General features: G+C 37.9%; 1 protein-coding gene across 1 annotated transcript in view; it reads right to left on the bottom strand.

Annotated features, from left to right (window-relative positions):
• Positions 1-2,297: 2,297 nt before the first annotated feature.
• The window catches only part of LOC126378437 (homeobox protein Hox-A4), a 32,626-nt gene continuing 13,705 nt past the window's right edge, over positions 2,298-21,218 (bottom strand). The window contains exons 3-4 of the mRNA XM_050026800.1: positions 5,948-6,105; positions 2,298-3,599 (exon numbers count right to left, since the gene is read on the bottom strand). Of these exons, the coding sequence (XP_049882757.1) occupies positions 3,261-3,599; positions 5,948-6,105 (497 nt within the window). The 3' untranslated portion in view covers positions 2,298-3,260. The remainder of the gene's footprint in view (positions 3,600-5,947; positions 6,106-21,218) is intronic.

Genomic DNA, 21,218 nt, shown 5'->3' with positions numbered 1-21,218 from the left:
TATGGCAAAAGTATAGAAATGAAAATAATTAAAAGAAACTAAAAAATATCTGGTATTTGCGACGGAAAATTCCACTTGATATAAACTCAGAATCGTGGTCTGAATCATCCCTCAAAGTTTTCGTTACGATGTCACTAACATCCTGTATAAGACAACAGGCCTGATACTGCCCAGATGGGAGCGAACCTCGGCTCAGGGCGTCGTCTGACAGGATATTTGAAATAATTAATTGACCTTAGTAGGGGTATAAGTATAAATTACAGTTTCTGCTTATGTCATTTGGGATATATCACGCCTTATCACTTGCAGGGTCTACAGGAAGACGGAAAGTGAAACAAAAACTTTTCAACATAGTAACTTTATTTTTCAGTAATAATATTTTCACATTAATATATTAAATTATTCAATATTTTAATTGTTAATATTAAGTACAGTTAAGTAGGAATATTCACTTATTTTTAATGACTAAATAATATTTTACATTATTTTCTTAAATATTATTTAAGTATATTACTATTAAGTATACATGCATGTCATATACAAGTCATATTATACTTAAAATTAATTTTATAATTTAAAAAAAAATGCAAAAGAAAAAATGACAAAACATTTCGCGTAATGATTTTTTTGTTGAAAATAATACTTATCTGATTCTGAGCGTTATTTTCGTCAAATTTTCGATTTTGACTTGTTTGACCTAAAAAAAATATCACTGGACGGAATTTGATGGGGTTTTTCGCTTTACTTGAAAAATAATATATAAAATTTACACAGCAGGTTACAGTTTCCGTATATTGCAAAAAATGTAGATATTAATTCCCGTGCGCTCACTTTTCTTTACAATATTTGCGAATATTTTATAGTGGCAAGACAAAGAATATTTTCATATTTAAGATACCTTAAATCTTAAATATAATTTAAATAATGAATACTGAGCCATGTCAGGGGCCTTTGGCGGCTCAATAGTAACCCTGACACCAGGGTTGATGGGGATGCACACGATAGAAGAAGAAGAGAAGAATAATTAATACTGTTTCGAGATCTTTAACATAACATATACTCACGCCTTTAAAGTAGTCAGAGGTACATCCATCGCAAGATGAATTAAGTACCCACGCCTCACCGAGCTTTCTGTTAGACCAGTGTGATCACCGTCTATTATGGTCGAGCCAATTGTTTTAAGTACTTACTCAAAACAGACGGGTTAAAATGGCCACATCGAAGCAATTCATCTAAGAAAGCAATATTGCTATTTGACATTTGTTTGCGTAGCGCATTTACTTTTAAATGCGTAAATGTCAACTTGCAAAATTGCTTTCTTAGAATTTTAACTCCCCTGTACTCGAGATCTTTAAATTTAAATTACTTAAATTATATTTCTATCTACAAAATAATACTGATTGAAAGATGTTTTTCTAACAACGTAAATACATTTTGACAGCACAACTTATTATCATAATCATCCGGAACATATTCTAAAAAGAATTTTTAACATGATTGTCAAAAATGTAGACATATTTAAACGAAACTTAACCATAACATACATTTATTTATAATTACATTCACAAGTAATACTAATTAATTTAGTAAATACTTAATAGTAGTTAGAATTAATTTGCTAATTTACATTTTTGGCCTGTGTCAGTTCGTAATTACTTATTTATATTTAATTATTATAATTAATCTAAATTCTAAAGTGTAGTTCGAACTTTACATGCGGAAAAGTTTTGTAGAATAATTTAAATACATTTTAAATTAATATACATTGGTGCTAATTCCTGTAGACACCATATAATTTAATTTTAAGTTATTTCTGTCATTTTCTTATCCGCCGAAAAGGAAAGAGACGGATAATCGACAGGCATAAAATTTATCGAACACATAATAATTTTAGGCAGAAATCTAAAAGAGTTCTCTAAATTTTACATTGGCCGATAACCCGACAGGACGGGATACTCTTTGATTTGCCCGTGTTATTAATTCATTCGCTCATTCATTTTTTAATTAACAGCTGTTAATCATCCGTCCCTTTCATTTTCGGCGGACAAAAAATGACAGGTTTAACTGAAAATAAAATTAGATGGTGTCTACAGGAATTAGCACTATTGTTGCCATTGACATAAAAAGTTTTTAACCTTAAAAAATATTTTATCAAATAAAGCTTAAATAAAATAAAGACTCGTTTAAATAAAGTTAAGGAAATTGTCGACAACTTATTGTTTGTACTTTTGTTTAACAAATATATATTATATACATGTGGGGTTAAAAGGGCCACATCGAAGCAATTCATCTAAAAAGCAATATTGCAATTTGACATGTATATAAAAGTACTTAAATGCGCAATGCACACAAATATCAAATAGCAATATTGCTTTTTTAGATGAATTGCTTCGATGTGGCTTTTCTAACCCCCCTGATACATTTGAAATATAATTAATTAAGTATGCATATGCATAATTAGGCATATGCAAGTATATGCCTAATTATACTAGTTGCTTATTTACTTAGTAGGTACTGTACAAAACGATGCCAATATAATGACGGGTAAAAAAAAACGATTCAAATTTTGTTGTTGGGCGTTTGGGAACAACTCAGTCTACAATACGAATAATTTGTGCTTTTTCAACAATATGACTTACATCACAACAGCAGTAACTGTCAGTACTAATCAGAGGCGGAGGACAGGAGTCCTAGTACGGCTTTGAAATAGATTACTCTGGGCGCCGCCATCGCATTCGCGACAGACAGAGTACTGCGGGTAAAAAAATAAAAAGTAGCATGGAGAATGCTACACCGACAAGAGCGTGGCTCTTACTTAAATGCATGGGTCAACTTTATATCGTAGATTTGCTGCAAATGGCATTAATTACTTGGCCTTATTATGTACTTAACAATAATTTGTATAGAAAAGAGTTATTTTCCCGAATTCTCAGCAACACAACTTGAGTCGTTTTCTTGACTACTAGTGTATTTTTATTTTTAAAAAGTTGTAATTTCTTTTCTGTAACGCAAATAACAAATTCACGCTAGACATGCTCGTTGATAAAATATTGTCTATGGAAAGCTCCAGAACTGACATTTGTTGTCGAAATAGAAACATTTTGTTTTTAAAATTAAACGACCGTTTTTGGATTACGCTGTAGGTATTTTATAGATTCCCCTAATTTTCATTTAGAGAAATTGCTCTACTTTTAATCAATTCTACAAGAAAAAAACTTAACCTAAACACAATATAATAACAAATAAAAATACATTTATTTTCATACTACATACGGCCTAAACATATCCATGCTTCGCGCGCCATCTTGGTTCATTACGACCAATCCCCGCCGATTGTTTTCCAAATTCGAATTAAAGTTCGCGGCGGCCATCGCTCTTTCTCTTTCTAGTGCGATAATTCTGTCCCTGTCCAACATAGGGGGTGGTTTGACAGATGTCAAGTCGGTTGCCAATTGCGTGGGTGTTTTATCGGGCTCGGGTTGGTCTTTGGGTATTTTTTTCTCCTCGCTTTGGTGTGTCGAATCTTTGCTTTTGGAGTCTTGTTGAGCCTTTTTTGAGCGTTTCCACTTCATTCTTCGGTTTTGGAACCAGATTTTTACCTGTAGATAGAGAAAATTGTGGTTAGTTTGGGGTTGGAAACACTTTTTATAGAATAAAACTCTTACTTGGCGATACGGTTCACCACCTATCATGTTGGTCTAACAGACAACTTAGTGAAGCGTGAGTTAAATTTCTTAAATTAGCTTGCTTTGAAAATAGGCGTTAAACATGGGTTAGATATGGACTGGTAACCTACCAGAAAATATAATTTATGAATAATGTAATTATAGCACAAATAATATGATCGTAGCGAACAATAAAAAAAGTATAAATTATCCAGTTTTCAATATTCAATCTGCAAATGGAAACTCAGTAACGCCCTTGAATGAAAAATTTATAAACATAATAATGTAATTAAAAAGTATTTGAATTCAGAACTTCTCATAGAGCTATGTACAACCCTAGAGGATAAACATTTTAGTATAAGTACAAAGCACAGCGTAACAAACCGCATACACCATCCATCACGCTCCCCTTAGGTAAAAACATGTAAACTAAACAAGAACCCCTTACGCCACTCGCAGGATTGCTCATAATTTTTCCGGCCAATCTGTTTCTTTTACAAAATATTTGGTTTTAAGCGAAGAACTTACAATAAATGTTAAAAAAATCCTAGGTAAACCTGGCTCAGACGCCGAGCGGGAGCGGAGAGTTGTCGGTCTTAGTATTATAGTGTAAGTAATTATTATAACATAACATAAATACTTTATTGCACAAACAGGAAAAAACAAAATACAAAACAAAACAAAAGAGATAATATAATTTAATTTATTAAATAATTAAAAAAAGAAAATAAATAATAATACTACAATAATATTATAATAAACTATTACAATAAATTGTAACATTTCATTATTTATTTTTAATTTTTTTTATAAGTATATATTATTTTTATATATATATATTTTGGTTTATTATATAATATTTTATGGTAAAATATCAAAATAACCCATAATATTTTAACATCAAACATCTCCATAACCTATAATGTCACTAACTAGTAAGTGTGCCGTAGTTATGTTCTCTATAAACCAGAGCGGTAACATTTATGGAGGCCCATCACTTGACGCCCCTTCAGCGAAGGGCCTACACGTAGACATTTGTAAAGATAAAGCCTTGGGGTGGTGGTCAGTTAGTGGATAGAGCATAACAAGGAAGTTCTCGTGTTTGTAGCTTAAGATAAAGTTGCAGTTTGTCTTAAAAGAGAGTAGGCAGAGTAGCTTGTATCCAAGATGTATTTTTTTACTTATAAATATTTGTGATATAGAAAGGAACGTGGTTTAAAAACCTACTCATCATCTCCTCATCATCTCCCATCCCGTTTTTATGGGTTCCCTTACCTGACCTACCCACAACAAATCCCTGCTAATAAAAATTACTTACTTACTTCTGTGAGAGACTTAGAAATAATAATGACATGACACTAAGAATGTTACTAAGATTGAAAAAAGATTAATTTATGATTATTTTTTAAAATACGTATGTACTCTTTTTTATGTCAAATATTAGGATTTGACTGCCTTAATTTACTTGGCCGGGCAAACGGAGAGGGGAGTCTAGACGACTCTAACTTGCTAAAAAGAAGGTTTGAATTTTTGTCATAAATCAGCAGTCAATTTTGACACCACGTGCACCCTCCGTCCTAAGAATCCACTCTACTCAGCCTACACAAAATCCGCACATCATCGGTCACACTTGACAAGTGTTTCCCGCCATTTCGCAAACGTCAAAACGAGGTTGTTTTTAGTACCCGGATCCGTTCAACAAAGAGGGTGCAGTAAAAAGATGGGATACGTTGTTTGTTTTATATGACCGGATTGGGCAAATCTCTTCCTCTTAGAATAATAGGTATGTTTATAAACACTACAGAGATTTTTAAGGTAGTGTATGTAGTCAAGAATATTCAGGAGAGGAATGTTAAAGTTGTTGGGATATGTTGAGTTGATAAATTGGGATCACTAAGCTGCTAAGGTGATATATATATTTTTTTAAAAGGTTATGGCCTGGAATCAAGTCCTTTGGGCTAAGTCTTCGTTTCATGTCTTTTAAGATGTATATGGTCACTGTTTGTGTTGCCAAAGTGGAAATAGAAATAGAAATGTTTTATTGCGATCATGTATGTTCCTGTTGTTTTATTTTGTTTAACTATTTGCATGTTATAATTTAAATAACTAAAAATGTAGACCAAATGTTAAATGCTGACCATCTGCAAACTGTAATACCATTTTTATTGCGAATAAATGATTATGAACTCTTTAATAGTAAGGGCCCTAGGTGCTCTTTTTCTTATTTTTTTTTTATCTCCATAGGAAATAGGCGTGCGTGAGTTTATGTATGTATGTATTACCTGAGTCTCGGTGAGCATGAGACTGGTGGCGACTTCGAACCGCTTCGGGCGCGAGAGGTACTTGTTCATGCGGAACTGTTTCTCCAGCTCAAGCAGCTGCTGCGACGTGAACGCGGTGCGCGGGCGCCGGGTCTTGCCGAGCAGCGCGTGCGGCGCGCCTGTGAACAACAAAAAAAGTGTGATCTATAGGTGTCAAGAATGAAAATCTCATTAAAAAAATGTAGACAAAAGTTTTTTTTTAAATAAGTAGTTTTTTTTAGATAAAGGAGTAACAAGTATTTTTAGAGGAAAAAGAGTATTATTTAAAAAAAGAGGATTTTTGTAGAAAAAAGATTTACTTTGTTTGTTGTGGGAAAGTCATCATACTTACACATAATAAAAAAAAAACAGTGACATAACGCGACGAATTCTTATGATGACGTCATTATTTCAAGACAAATTATGAAATTCTGATTACTAAATAAAGACAGAACTGAAGCTAACGACAAATATTTTCTTTTTTCTATTTAACTTATTTACGAATTTAACAAGAAAAACGTAATAATTAGTCCGCCATTTTATCACGCTTTTCTATGACGTCACAGTGTGCTTTTTCACACAAATTCCATAGTAATTTCGTGTTTTGATGTTTAGTAAAAAACTGATTTGACTAGTTAGAAACTAGCCTATTTTAACAACTCGTACGATTTTTAAGAATCTGTATTCATTACTTCCATACAAAAGACATCAACGAGAGAGATCGTTGGATTAATTATTTTTAATTTTATAAATGCATTAAATTAATTGTCCTTTATTTTCCTTCTAGATTTTTTTTGACGTGTGTTGAAGGGATTCCAAGTGTAGTAGAAATAAAATACGAAGTTATCACGAACTTGCGGTTTATATCGTTGGTAGAACAAAAACAGAATGCGCGCGAATAACCAAATGTCATGCCTTATATAAACTTGATATATCCCAATTTAAGTGTTACCAGAGCAAAAGAAATAAATTACCCATTAATACAATTCGCATATTAGAAAATCAATTAAACAACTGAAATATAAAATAACTAAGTAACTAAATGGTATTCGTACATTAATTTATACTTAATTAAATTGAACTTAAATGTAATAACTATGGAAAATCTCTATTCACCTGATTGTCCGAAAGAAAGATGATCCGTGCTTCGGAAGGCACGTTAAGCCGTTGGTTCCGTTTACTACTTACTGATGTAAGTTAGTAGTCGTTACATGAGCCATGGCAGGGGCCTTTGGCGGCTCAATAGTAACCCTGACACCAGGGTTGATGAGGTTGGTACTCCACCTCACAACCCACACGATAGAAGAAGAAGAGTCTCGATCCATTTTTTTTTTATTTTGACATTCAGAATTTACCTTTGAACAGTTTTAAGACAGTAATTTAACAGAAACTTATTAAAGGTTAGTAATTATTTAGAAGATATGAATGCATGGGATTAACTGTCTAGGAACTAAAATTACGCAGTCGAATCACTATATTGTATAGTAAGTACCTAATATTTTATGTTCCTTTTTTTTAAATACGTCTAGGGCCCTAAATTGTATGGTACCTAATATTTTATGTTCTTTTATTTAAATAAAGGACGTCTATGGCCCTGTGCCGAGGTTTTTCTTGCAGCTTTTTCCCCGGCTATACAGGTTGTGAGAAGCTGCAGTAGTTTTAGGCAAATGAGACGTTCGTTAAGTACAAAATGACGATTGAAAGTGTAACTATTTTAATTACTGAAGAAATATACATTTGAATTTGAATTCCTATGGACAGCTAAGTAGTACATCCAAGTCACTCCTCGATAGTAACCAGCCCAGTCAAAAGCAAGGTAAACATTTTTAAAAATATTTAAAAATGCATTAAACGGAATGCACTCTTAAGTCAAACATAACTTCGTGCTTAAGTATTGAAATCAAAAGTCAACAACAGGACTGTGTTTTCAGAACGTGCCGATTCTCATGTTACTTCTATTTTTATTTAAAAATGTCTGCTTGTTTACTAATGATAATTGGGTCGTGTACTAGGTTCAAGATAAATTATGAAATTCTGATTACTAAATAAAGACACATCTAAAACTAACGAAAAACATTTTCTTTTTTCTATTAAACTTATTTATGAATTTTAATCAAAAAAAACGTAATAATAAGTCCGACATTTTGTCACGTTTTTCTATGACGTCACAGTGTGCTTTTTCATACAAATTCCATAGTAATTTCGTGTTTTGACGTTTAGTAAAAAGTAACTGATTTGACTAGTTGGAAACTAGCTTATTGTTTTCGATAATCTTTGAGTGTGTCAGGATCGAAGCAAATAGAATTCAATAGTCTCTGCTTACCCCGGTGGGAAATAAGCGAGAATTTATGTATGTATGTGGCGTTTATCTACCTTTTCAATATAAAAGGGCTAGACAAAAAATAAAAGGCTCACTCCACTCACGTTTTGTCCCGGGAGCGAGGCACTTCAATCCAGGGTATTATTGTCACAATTAACACAAGAACAGTAATTTTCTTCAATTAATCAGCGGGAGCGCGAACCGCGGCCGGCGATAGTTTTTTCCAAGCTGACGGTGACGACGCGTTGCGGCGGATTTGAGAACCGCGCGGCTCCCGCGTCAGGTGCGCGAAATTTGAATGGTAATTTCACGCGTTGAAGGAGGGAGGAGCTTGTAGTTAGATTATTAGCCCAAAACCCAACAGTATGTATGTAATCTTTGGGATAGCCAATAGCCGTGATAGCCCAGTTGGTAGAACGCTTGACTCTTAGTTTGAGGTCGCAGGTTCGAATAAATGCTTTTCAAATTTGTTTTCAAATTCACGTTTGGATCATAGATGATCATCCTGAGAACGTACGTCCCACTGCTGGGCACAGGCCTCCCCTCAATCAACCGGAGGGGGTATGGAACATACTTCACCACGCTGCTCCAATGCGGGTTGGTGGAGGTGTTTGACTGAATGACTGAAATGTTAAAAATGGTCGATATATCTAATTCATCATCATCAGCCCATAACGTCCCCACTGCTGGAGCACGGGCCTTCCCTATGGATGGATAGGGAGATCGGGCCTTAAACCATCACGCGGGCCTAGTGCGGATTGGTGGTTATTGACGACTGCTAATGCAGCCGGGAGCAACGGCTTAACGTGCCTTCCGAAGCACGGAGGAGCTCGAGATGAAAACTTTTTTTTTGTGGTCACCCATCCTATGACCGACCTTTGCGAAAGTTGCTTAACTTCAACAATCGCAGACCGAGCGCGTTTACCGCTGCGCCGCCGAGCTCCTCTCGATATCTAATTATCAAAGTTGAACGGATACCTAATTCTATATTTTTGCGATGAAAAATTCCACTTGATATTAACTCGGAATAATCAGCTGAATCTTCTCCTAATATTCGTTACTTACGGTCACGAGCATTAATATGTATACACTTTGGCACCATGTCACATTAACTTTTTTGACAAATTGAACTGTAAGTCTCACTAAATGTCAAATACGTTAGTGCGAATGAGTCCTATAGTGGGTACATTATATTGCTCATGACTGTACACCCCCCATACAAGTAGGTGAGTGACACCGTAACGAATATTGAGGGGGATGATTCAGACCATGATTCCGAGTTGATATCAAGTGGAATTTCCTGTCGGAAAATGTATAAACTTCTAGTGCTTTTTTCTAATTATGTTCCGTTCCATACTTTTGCGACGGAAAATTTCACTTGATATCAACTTAGAATCATGGCTTGAATCATCCTTCAAAGTTTTCGTTACAATGTCACTAACACCCTGTATACAGAAAACTACTAACTAATGAGCCTAGCCATTTGGAAAATTCTTCCCCTCTTAACACTACAACTGAGGGGACTGCTCACCCCGACAGGATAGCATACTGCACTTACAAATAACAGTATAAACGGCAATCAAGTAATTGGTTTAATACATAAATAAATACACTATTTAATGCATACTGTACGTCACTGTACTCGAGCAGCTTGTGGGCCAAATATACTCAAAAAGCGTATAATGCTCTGCGTATCCAATACAATAATGCATTCAGGGCTCTATTGCGGCTGCCTCGCTACTGCAGCGCGTCGGCTATGTTCGCGGAGGCGGGTGTGGATGGTTTTGACGCTGTCTGGCGCAAAAAAACCGCATCCCTGCTGAACAGAATGCGGGTCAGTAGCAATGGGATCCTGGCTGCAATCGCTAATAGGTGTGACAGCCCTCTGATATTGGACCTCATAAAGCGTGTCAAATCCCCTCTAGTTATAAGGTACTAACATAAGTTAAGTGAATTGTACTAACAAATAAATGGATCTGTGTTGTCTTTAATAAATAAATTATTATTATTATTATTATTATAAACAGGGGTTTAAAAAACTACTTTGTATGACCCAAAGTGTGAGCTACGGTGATAGCATATGAATAAATAATGATCTCCGTGGTCCAGTGATTGAGCGTTGGGCTCACGATCCGGAGGTCCCGGGTTCGATTCCCGGTGGGGACATATCACAAAAATTAGTGATCCCTAGTTTGGTTAGGACATTTCTGGCTGAGCTCTTCGGAAGGCACTTTAAACCGTTGGTGGCGGTTACTACTTACTGACGTAAGTAGTCGTTACATGAGCCATGTCAGGGGCCTTTGGCGGCTCAATAATAACCCTGCGATACTCACACCGGCGAGGGTGTGCTGCCGCCAAAGGATGTTTTCCGAACTGAGCATAGTACCTAAGCCACAAGTTGGTAGTGTGACTAGGGATCGACGATCCAACGGTGTTATGTTGGAAGTTGTGTATATGCGTCTTGCTGTGTAAACTTCGATAGCGCGTTTCAGGACTGCTTCAAGACCGCATTATTGAATGTGGCGCCATCTGTTGCATGTGGGCGGAACTAGGTGGCCAACTAGTTGGGTCCGCCACACTCTTACTTCTTTTTTTTTTTTTTTGTTTTTTTTTTTTTTTTGACGTGACTTATTGTAGATTTGCCGCAGATGGCATTAACTACTTGGCCGGACAAATGGGGAGCGCTGAAGGCTCTCACCCGGTACAACGTTTAAGACAACAGGCCTGAGGGTGCCCATTTGGGCGCGAACCTCGGCTCAGGGCGTCGTCTGAGAGGAAAAATATTAGAAAGAATTAATCGACCCTGGTGGGTCGATAGCGATAAGCGCTGAATGAGGGAAATCGTCGACCACGCCGGCGGGGTCGGTATCGGGGTCCTGAAGTGTTTGGTGTCGCGAGCTGATTGGCTGCCTCTATGGCTAGGGTACACTCTTACTTCATAATGGCCATTTAAGACTAAAGTAAGACCCAGAGGGAGTGAGGTCGGCGAATACGAATTGGAGCGGGGCGAGGAGTTACCGTTCTATACTTGTTATTCTATATTCTGTGGTGTTGATCAAACGTTTCCCCGTAAAAGTTAATCTAGCAAAGTATTTGTAATTCAAATTCAAATTCAAATTCAAATTATTTAATTCGGACTGTATCCATATATGTTAGTAACAAACAACTTATATTCTAATGTTAGTAACAACTTATACAACTTAAGCTAATACACACGCGCGACCCTTGGCACAGTAGCGTGCAGCTGCATCCAGCGCTTCAGCAGCGGGGAGTCCCACCGGTCTGCTAACACACTCAGGATACTGTTCGAGCTGGCGCGCACTCGGCGCAGCAAGGAGGCGCAACGTTTCCTCATGATGGTGTAGAAGCAATTAATTTGCGCCTCTGCAAACATTAATGAGGCGCTGCAATAACGCGGCAGTCCGAACAGCATCCTGAATGCGTTATTATATTGAACACGCAGAGCTCCATAAGTTCGCTGCGTAAAGCTGACCCACAGACCGCACGTGTAGAACGACTGTCCTTTTTCATAAAATCTAATCGAAGCAATTATGTGAATTAGCCGAGATTGGTTAGCTTCGCCTAACCAATATACCTAGCTGGCATAAGCAGGCACTATAAAGATAATCTATAGTGATGGGAATACGTTATTTCATAACTTAGGATGCTATTTATAATCGATATTAAGGAATCGAATAACAATGAGGATCATCATCATCATCAGCCCATTAACGTCCCTACAGCTGGGGCACGGGCCTTCCCTATGGATGAATAGGGAGATCGGGCCTTAAACCATCACGCGGGCCCAGTGCGGGTTGATGGTTATTAACGACTGCTAATGCAGCCGAGACCAACTGCTTAACGTGCCTTCCGAAGCACAGAGGAGCTCGAGATGAAAACTATTTTTTTGTGGTCACCCATCCTATGACCGGCCTTTGCGAAAGTTGCTTAACTTCAACAATCGCAGACCGAACGCATTTACCGCTGCGCCACCGAGCTCCTCAACAATGAGGATAAAAACTAGAAGTTCGTATGTAGGTGGCAGCACTGTTGAGTGTTCCTAAATTTTGACAGTTCTCCATACTGTCCAGCTAAAATTCGTGATAAATTGCTATAAAATGTGGAGCAACGTAGAGTGTATCCCGTCTGAAGGATGAGTTACGAAAAAGAAAAACAACCAGTTGGATAAAGGCAGTTTTGATTGCAAATACAGTTTTTCCAAGTATCCTTCTTTATTCCGATCTTTAGGGAATAAATATAACACTATGATTTTGCAGTTCAACGCTGCGTAAAGTAAAAAGTGTAAATATATAACCAAAACAACATATTTGTTTATTGAAATAGTATGGGGAGCTGTCATAATTTAAAAACACTCAACAGTAGCGGCACCTGACGGGAGAAATAGGCAGTAAGAACCCGTTATTACGCGGTAAGAACCCGTTATTATGTGTTTTAATTATGATAATAACCGCGTAAACTTAAAACAATGTAGAAATAGGCAGTTTTTATCCTCGAAAGAAAACGAGGTTTTGTTGACGAAAATGACATAAGATTATGATTTTTCAAAATGGCGGTCATGTGGTTGTCACCATGGTATAACAAAACCAGCGGGCTTAGCACCGTAAGCGCGCGACTCTTTCTCGCCTCGATATACGTCACCCGTCACTCTCTCACAGTACTGCACAGAGAGAGACAGACGATCTCTGTCGCGGCGAGAAAGAGTCGCGTGCTTACGGTGCTAGGCCCGCTGGTATGCTCAAAACTGACAGCTAACATTTCAAGGTTAGCCCAGCTGACGTCATCCCGCCCTGCGTTGCCATTCCGTTAAAAATAAATTACCCACGAGCAATGCTTTTATATTTACTTTGCAAAGAAAATTTGAACTGTTATTAAAAGGTACAGTTTTAATTATATATTTTATATATGTGACAAGTAAAAGTAATGAAATACATCACATCCTCGCTAATTTAAGAGCCACGTTCTTGTCGGTGCAGTATTTTCCACGATACTTTAAATAAATACAAACACTAATACAACACTAAACTACTAATACACTACACTTTACTAAACTATTACTTAACTATTACTTTATTTTTATTATTACACTTTTCTATACTTTTAATACTTTAATTAAATACATTAGTCCGTAAATACCTAATACTGCTACTTCTATGCCATCACTATCGACCGCAGGATAAGCCTATAAAAATGATAATTATCAATTAGAGTAACAGCTAGTGACTCGACATTTGGCCGTGTTTGCACAACACGATAAGCCGACAGCGCATCTGTCGAATTTGGAGGGAAAAATGGTGTCGATTAAGTTATATTGTTTGACATTTACTTAACAGCATCACGCCTATAACCCCGAAGGGGTAGGCGTCAGGTGACCTGGTGATAGATCCGTGCTTAGGAAGGCAACCTTACAACCCACACGATAGAAGAAGGCCACTTGGCCGAAAGGTTTGTGATTACTTCAGTCGAGTTAATTATAGTTAAACTATTACAGGAAACTTTCAGAAACATTGTCATCCCCTCACAAGCGGCAGGAAAATTTATTTCACTAAACTTGTGACCTCTTTGGATTAATCGCGTTGTAAGTTGCTCTACTTTAGTTTTCTTCGTGGTTGAATGGTTGAGTCCTGGAGGAAATGAAAGGAGACCTTCGCCCAGCAGTGGGATACTTTAGGCTAGATAAGATAAGATTGCATGGTTCACGATCCGGAGGTCCCGGGTTCGAAGCCCGGTGGGGTAATTTTGAATGTAAACTATTCATATTCATTTATTCGTAATAGTTCATATTACATGTTTCTTCAGGTTAGGTAAGCGGAACCCGTGTTGCCTATTTTCCCCGTCTTTTTTTTCGTCTTTTGATGATGATGATGAGTTCATATTACATGTCATATGTGGGCAATACCTGCGTTACAAAGACGTGCTCAAGCGCAACCTTGTGGCTTGTGATATTCCACCTGATAGTTGGGAGGAGCGAGCTCGTCTTAGACCGGAATGGCGTTACACTGTCCACAAAAACGTGGAACTGTACGAAAACAAGCGTTTAGAAGATCTTGACGTAAAACGTCAAATACGGAAGACTCGACACAAGCCCTCCTACAACTATACATTTAATTCTGCTGGCCAGTTATTCTGTGCGCCATGTGGCCGAATCTTCAAATCGAAGTTCGGTTTTGCTAGTCATATTAGAGCCTATCATAACATTGACCTGGGATAGACATTTAGGAGTCGCCGTTGCCGGACACGGCTTGGATGAGGATGATGACATGTCATATATTATATATCTAGATTACGTTCTACCAGTAGAATAGTTGATTCTCATTACATATATCACTATATAAATCACTTTGCGATCTTTCACACATTCAAAACATTGCAGACTGATCCATATGTCCGAAAGTAAGATGATCCGTGATTTGGCGGGAACGCGAAGCCGTTGGTCCCGGTTACTATTTACTTAAGTACGTAGTCGTTACATGAGTCATGTCAGGGGGGTTTTGCGGCTCAGTGGTAACCCTGACACCAGGGTTGATGACCCACTCGAGAGAAGAATGTTCATTTGAAATTGATAAGCACGGTTAGCCCAAATTGTACTGTATTCATGTGTTATGTCTGATTGTTTAAATGTAGTTCAGTGCAATAAAGTATATTTGATTTGATTTGTTAGACCGTTACACCCTGGACATCAATGAGATTTTTCAGTCTAGGGTCTGCTCAAGCTCCACGCCAGCTATGTTCCGGCCAAGTAGTTAATACCATTTGCAGCAAACATATAAAAAGACACGTTAAAAAAACCCAAGTAGAGCAACATACCTGGCCGTGGGATCGAGCCAATCGCGGTGCGTCGGCAACTTGAAAGAAACATAAATAACGCCGAGGACCCCCCGCGGAGGAGGGGGGATCGATAATATCAAGCAATCTGTTGCCCTTACACACTGCTGGGGAGCATAATTTACCGACTGGAAGAAAGAAGAGATTAAAAAAAGAATTATATTTTTCTTTTGCCGTAAAAACACCTCCACAAACCCGCAGATGAGCAGCGTAGTAGAGCGTGCTCCGTTCCCTCCGGTTGATTGAGGGGAGGCCTGTGCCCAGCAGTGGGACGTTTACCAGGGGGGTTAAAATGGCCACGAAGCAATTCATCTCAGAAAGCCTCCTGTCTAACTCTCTCTCTAACGACCTCCGTGGTTCAGTGGTCGAGCGTTGGGCTCACGATCCGAAGGTCCTGGGTTCTGGGTACTTACTAAGTAAGTAAGTAGTCGATACATGAGCCATGTCAGGGGCCTTTGGCGGCTCAATAGTAACCCTGACACCAGGGTTGATGAGGTTGGTACTCCGCCTCGCAAACCACAAGAGAAGAAGATGTAAGAAAGCAATATTGCAATGTGACATTTGCGCATATAAAAGAAAGTGCACAATGCAAAAAATGTCAAATAGCAATATTGCTGGTCGAAAAGTTTCGACAGAAGATTTGACAAGTCCGGTTTTTTACAGATGCGACTGCCTGTCTGACCTTCCAACCCGCGAAGGGTAAACCAACCCAGTACAGGTTAGGTATGAACCTCCGAAAATGTATTTCTCGGGAATGTGGGTTCCCTTACGACTTTTTCGATGTTCTTCTTCTTATCGTGTGGGTTGTGAGGTGGAATACCAGCCTCATCAACCCTGGTGTCATTAAAAAAATACATTGTTATTATTGAGCCGCCAAAGGCCCCTGGCGTGACTCATGTAACGACTACATCCGTGGATGTGGTGTCCTAAATAATAAATGTTTCTTTCTTTTTTCTTTCTTTCTTTCTTTCTTTACATACTTATATCAGTAAATAGTAACCGGGACTAACGACTTAACGTGCAATTTATGACAGGAAGTATTTAAAAAAAACCCATTTAAGTTGAATTACTTTAAAAAATGACCATTCATTAATTATTCCAAATAGTCCATCACGCTGTGCCCCAAGAGGGGTAAACAGTGAGTCCTCCACAAGGAGAGGGTGGGGGTACATAACGAGATGTGTCTTAGAGGGGTAGAAATTGAGTTATACTGATTGTCTGTCGCGCTTGGCTGCGCTTTATAACGCCATTGTCGGGTTTTGTTATGTTAGGCTCAGTTTGTATTTTACCCTCAGCGGTCTCCATTTGTCCGGCCAAGTGGTTGGCGAAGATTTACATAAATCATTAAAGGGGTAAGAAAGTGACAGGTATAACTTAAAATTAAATTAGATGGTGTGTACAAATGCCTGGTATTAAGTGTGTTTCTCGAGGAGCAACACGCGCAGCGGTAAACGCGCTCGGTCTGCGATTGTTGAAGTTAAGCAACTTTTGCAAAGGCCGGTCATAGGATGGGTGACCACAAAAAAAAGTTTTCATCTCGAGCTCCTCCGTGCTTTGGAAGGCACGTTAAGCCGTTGGTCCCGGCTGCATTAGTCGTTAATAACCATCAATCCGCACTGGGCCCACGTGGTGGTTTAAGGCTCGATCTCCCTATCCATCCATAGGGAAGGCCCGTGCCCCAGCAGTGGGGACGTTAATGGGCTGATGATGAAATGTGTTTCTCTAGTTATTAAATAACTTGTCATCTTCTTATGTCATGTATCGAGCGCGGGTTCGAACCCCGTACCGGACTTGCACCAATGAGTTATATAGGCTATTTTCCAACTAGTCAAATCAGTCAAAGTCTAAATTCGACAATCATTGGTTTAGGCCTGTGCTGGCTTCGAATCTGCGACCTCAAAGTGAGAGGCAAGCGTTGTACCAACTGGGCTACCACGGTACGGCCAAAGATAAAAAAGTAAAGAATATTATTTACTTATTCCCCAAAAACAAAGAAGATAAAGAAAAAAGGGAGAAGATTATTCATTTGTTTTTAACTTTTTTAAAGGTATTTTTATGTTGCAATTGTCAAAATCAATATCTTCTATAATTTTTCTCGTTTTAACTCTCAGTAATTTAGAGGCTATCCCATTCAACAGTTGATTTTTTTTAGTTTTTTTTTGACGTGACTTATTGTAGATTTGCCGCAGATGGCATTAACTACTTGGCCGGACTAATGGGGAGCGCTGAAGGCTCTCACCCGGTACAACGTTCAAGACAACAGGCCTGAGGGTGCCCAGTTGGGCGCGAACCTTGGCTCAGGGCGTCGTCTGAGAGGAAAAATATTTGAAAGAATTAATCGACCCTAGCGGGTCGATATCGATAAGCGCTGAATGAGGGAAATCGTCGACCACGCCGGCGGGGTCGGTATCTGGATCCTGAAGTATTACTAAACGTCAAAACACGAAATTACTATGGAATTTGTATTTGTATAAGCACACTGTGACGTCTTGGAAAAGCGTGAAAAAATGTCGGACTTATTATTACGTTTTTCTTGATTAAAATTCATAAATACATTAAATAGAAAAAAAAATGTTTTTAGTTAGTTTTAGATCTGTCTTTATTTAGTATTTTTAATCAGAAAGTCATAATCTATCTCGAACCTATTACACGACCCAATTAATTTCCACTTTACAATTAGAAGCGTGCTAAATTCAAAACATTAAATTCACGCATTCAAATATAAACAAACAACTTAACGAACAATAAACAAAAATAAATCACCTTTACCACCCCTACGATTAATTCACCCTAATAAAAATATTTTGCAAATTCTACCCTAGTAAATGAGCCCATTGACAAACGAAACTACACTTTATTTCTTTAACGAAACGATCCTAAACTACAAACTTAAACATGGTTGATCAACCCAGTAACAAGGCGCAATGGAAAATTAACTTTATGCGACTGAAATTAGAGTTTATAACATGTGATAAGTGAATAAATAGTGACATATGATATGGTTGTACTAATCTTAGGGTTGGTGACATAATTTAATGGTGGCGATTTACTTAATTGGGGGTGGTATAAAAAATATTAAGTAGATGATTAAAATGGTGATTTCTGATGCTAATTTCTATAAGAGACAGATGGCAATTGCTGAAAGCTATACAATCATAATCTCCGTTTCACAGGGTCCTCTTACCTAACCTGAAGATTTGACAGGTCCGGTTCTTTTACAGAAGCGACTGCCTGTCTGACCTTCCAACCCGCGAAGGGAAAACCAGCCCAACACGGGTTAGGTCACATACCTCCGAAAACGCATTTCTCAGGAATGTGGGTCTCCTCACGATGTTTTCCTTAACCTAAAAAGCTAGCTATATAAAACCTCTGCACTCACACAAATGGCTCAAAAGGCAGCCTTATTGCTAAGGTAGCAATCTCTTCCAGGCAACCTTTAATGAAAATCTATTTCTAATAGAATAGAATAATTATTTATTTCTAAAGTGCCAGATTTTTAATGTCTAATGTTGTGTTATAGGTTTCCAACTAGTCAAATCAGTTACTTTTTTCTACGTTGGAATTTATACGGACTATTAATTTACCTGCACTTTTATCGTCCAAGCAAATTGGCCTATAATTTAAAAGTATTTAATTTATTCAAAATATTATTAAGTAAATAGAATTAATAACATAAATTATTTATAATTGAAAATGTTTCACTACTAATCAAGTAATTTAAAAAGTAAGTAAACAGAAACGGCGGGAACGGAAGTGAGAATTCCGCGGCGAACGAAACAAATGAAGAACGGGCTTGGATTGGTTCCCCGACTTTTCTAGAAGACGTTGGTTGTGGAAAGAATTACGATAGAAATTAGTAAATAGTCGATAAAGTCACCAACTATACCACACCGAGCATCGAATCTGGGCCCTCGAGCAACCTGTCACGTTTAAGAGTAATCCGGAGCAGGTGTAACGCGTGTACCAGTTTTCTGTCGCAGGCTAGGAGGGTAACTACCCATTAAATAAAAAAAAAAATAGCTAAGTACGCCATTTGTAAATGCTGTTCACCCTCATTCGGTTATACGCGGGTGATAATCTTGTAAGAGACAAATTGGGTTTTATTGGTTGAATAGTCTGGTTTTTTTTATCGTAGATTAAAAAAAATACGTACAGGGTGTTAGTGACATCGTAATGAAAACTTTGAGGGATGGTTCAGAGCATGATTCTGAGTTGATATCAAGTTTTCCGTCGCAAAGTATGAAACTGACCATAAATAAAAAAATAAGTACACTAAAATTTTCATAAGTTTTCCGATAAGAAAATCCACTTGATATCAACTCAGAATCATGGTCTGAATCATTCCCCTCAGTATTTGTTACGATGGCACTAACATCCTACCCATCTACTTGTATGCCTACTTGTACGGTCACGAGTACTAATTAATATGTATACCTACACTTTGAAACCATGTCACATTAACTTTTTTAACAAATTGAACCGCAAGTCTCATTAAATGTCAAATATAATAGTGTGATAGGGTTCTAAAGTGGGTACATTACATTGCTCATGACTGTACATACTTGTACGGGGTGTAAGTAGTAAAAAAAATATAAAATTGAAAATAATTTAAAAACACACAAAAAACACATGAATTTTGCGACGGAAAATTCCACTTGATATTAACTCAGAATCATGGTCTGAATCACCCCCTCAGTGTTCGGTACGATGTCACTAACACCCTGTATACACATACATACATGAAAACTAAGCTCACGACTATATCCCAATTGGGGTAGTCAGAGGTACATCCATCGCAAGATGAACTAAGTACCCACACCTCACCGAGCTCTCTGTTAGGCCAACGTGATAGGTGAGCCGTATCGCCGTCTGTAATGGTCGAGCCAACTGTGTTAGTGAAAACTGCACTTAAGATAAATTGGATCGTGTACGAGGTTCAAGATAAATTATGAAATTCTGATTACTAAATAAAGACAGATCTAAAAGTAACGAAAAGCATTTTATTTATCTTATTTATGAATTTTACTCAAGAAAAACGTAAATATGTCCGAAATTTTACCACGTTTTTCTATGACGTCTCAAGTTGCTTTTTCATACTTTCATAGTTACTTATTTCGTGTTTTGACGTTTAGTAATCCGGCCAAGTAGTTCTTTATGCCATCTGTGGCAAATCTACAATAAGTCACGTCAAAAAAAGACGTACTAAACGAAACTGATTTTTTTTAATGGCTTCGCTACGCATTTAGCCAAATACAAGAAGTTAAAGTTAGGGAAACGTGGATATGGTAAGGAAATACGGTAAAAAAATAAAGGGAAACAGGATTGGAATTTGGGATATTCTGGCTAGGTATATACATGTTATTTACAATTACATATTTATATAATAATATTAACTCATTGGTGCAAGTCATTGGTGAGGAGCTCGGTGGCGCAGCGGTAAACGCGCTCGGCCTGCGATTGTTGAAGTTAAGCAACTTTCGCAAAGGCCGGTCATAGGATGGGTGACCACAAAAAAAGTTTTCATCTCAAGCTCATCCGTGCTTCGGAAGGCACGTTAAGCCGTTGATCCCGGCTGCATTAGCAGTCGTTAATAACCACCAATCCGCACTGGGCCCGTGTGGTGGTTTAAGGCCCGATCTCCCTATCCATCCATAGGGAAGGCCCGTGCCCCAGCAGTGGGGACGTTAATGGGCTGATGATGATGGTGCAAGTCCGCTACCGGGGTTCGAACCCGCACTCCCCGAATGAGAAGCAAACCGGTGTACCACAAGACAACATTGGCTATCTTATTTAAATATCTCTTAACGAAACCCAAACTCGAAATTCAATTCCAAACACGATCCGATCAAAGGATACATTTCAATATTTTCAGTTGGCAACACACTACAACGCATGCGCGGCCCGCCCACCGCCCCTTCTATTGTCCTATATCCATTTCGAGGTTGACGAAAATATTGCGAGAAGGCTTAGTAATTATTGGTAAGAAGCGAAGGTTTTGAATGAATCATTAAAAAAAAGAAAGATAAACTTGGCTGATTGAGAGGAAGCCTGTGCCTAGCAGTGGAACGTATATAGGCTGTTTATGTTGGA

This window comes from Pectinophora gossypiella, chromosome 26 (genome assembly GCF_024362695.1).
Source record: "Pectinophora gossypiella chromosome 26, ilPecGoss1.1, whole genome shotgun sequence".
Lineage (NCBI taxonomy): Eukaryota > Metazoa > Arthropoda > Insecta > Lepidoptera > Gelechiidae > Pectinophora > Pectinophora gossypiella.
The sequence above is the reverse complement of the archived record's forward strand: the minus strand, read 5'-3'. Positions and strand labels throughout refer to the sequence as shown.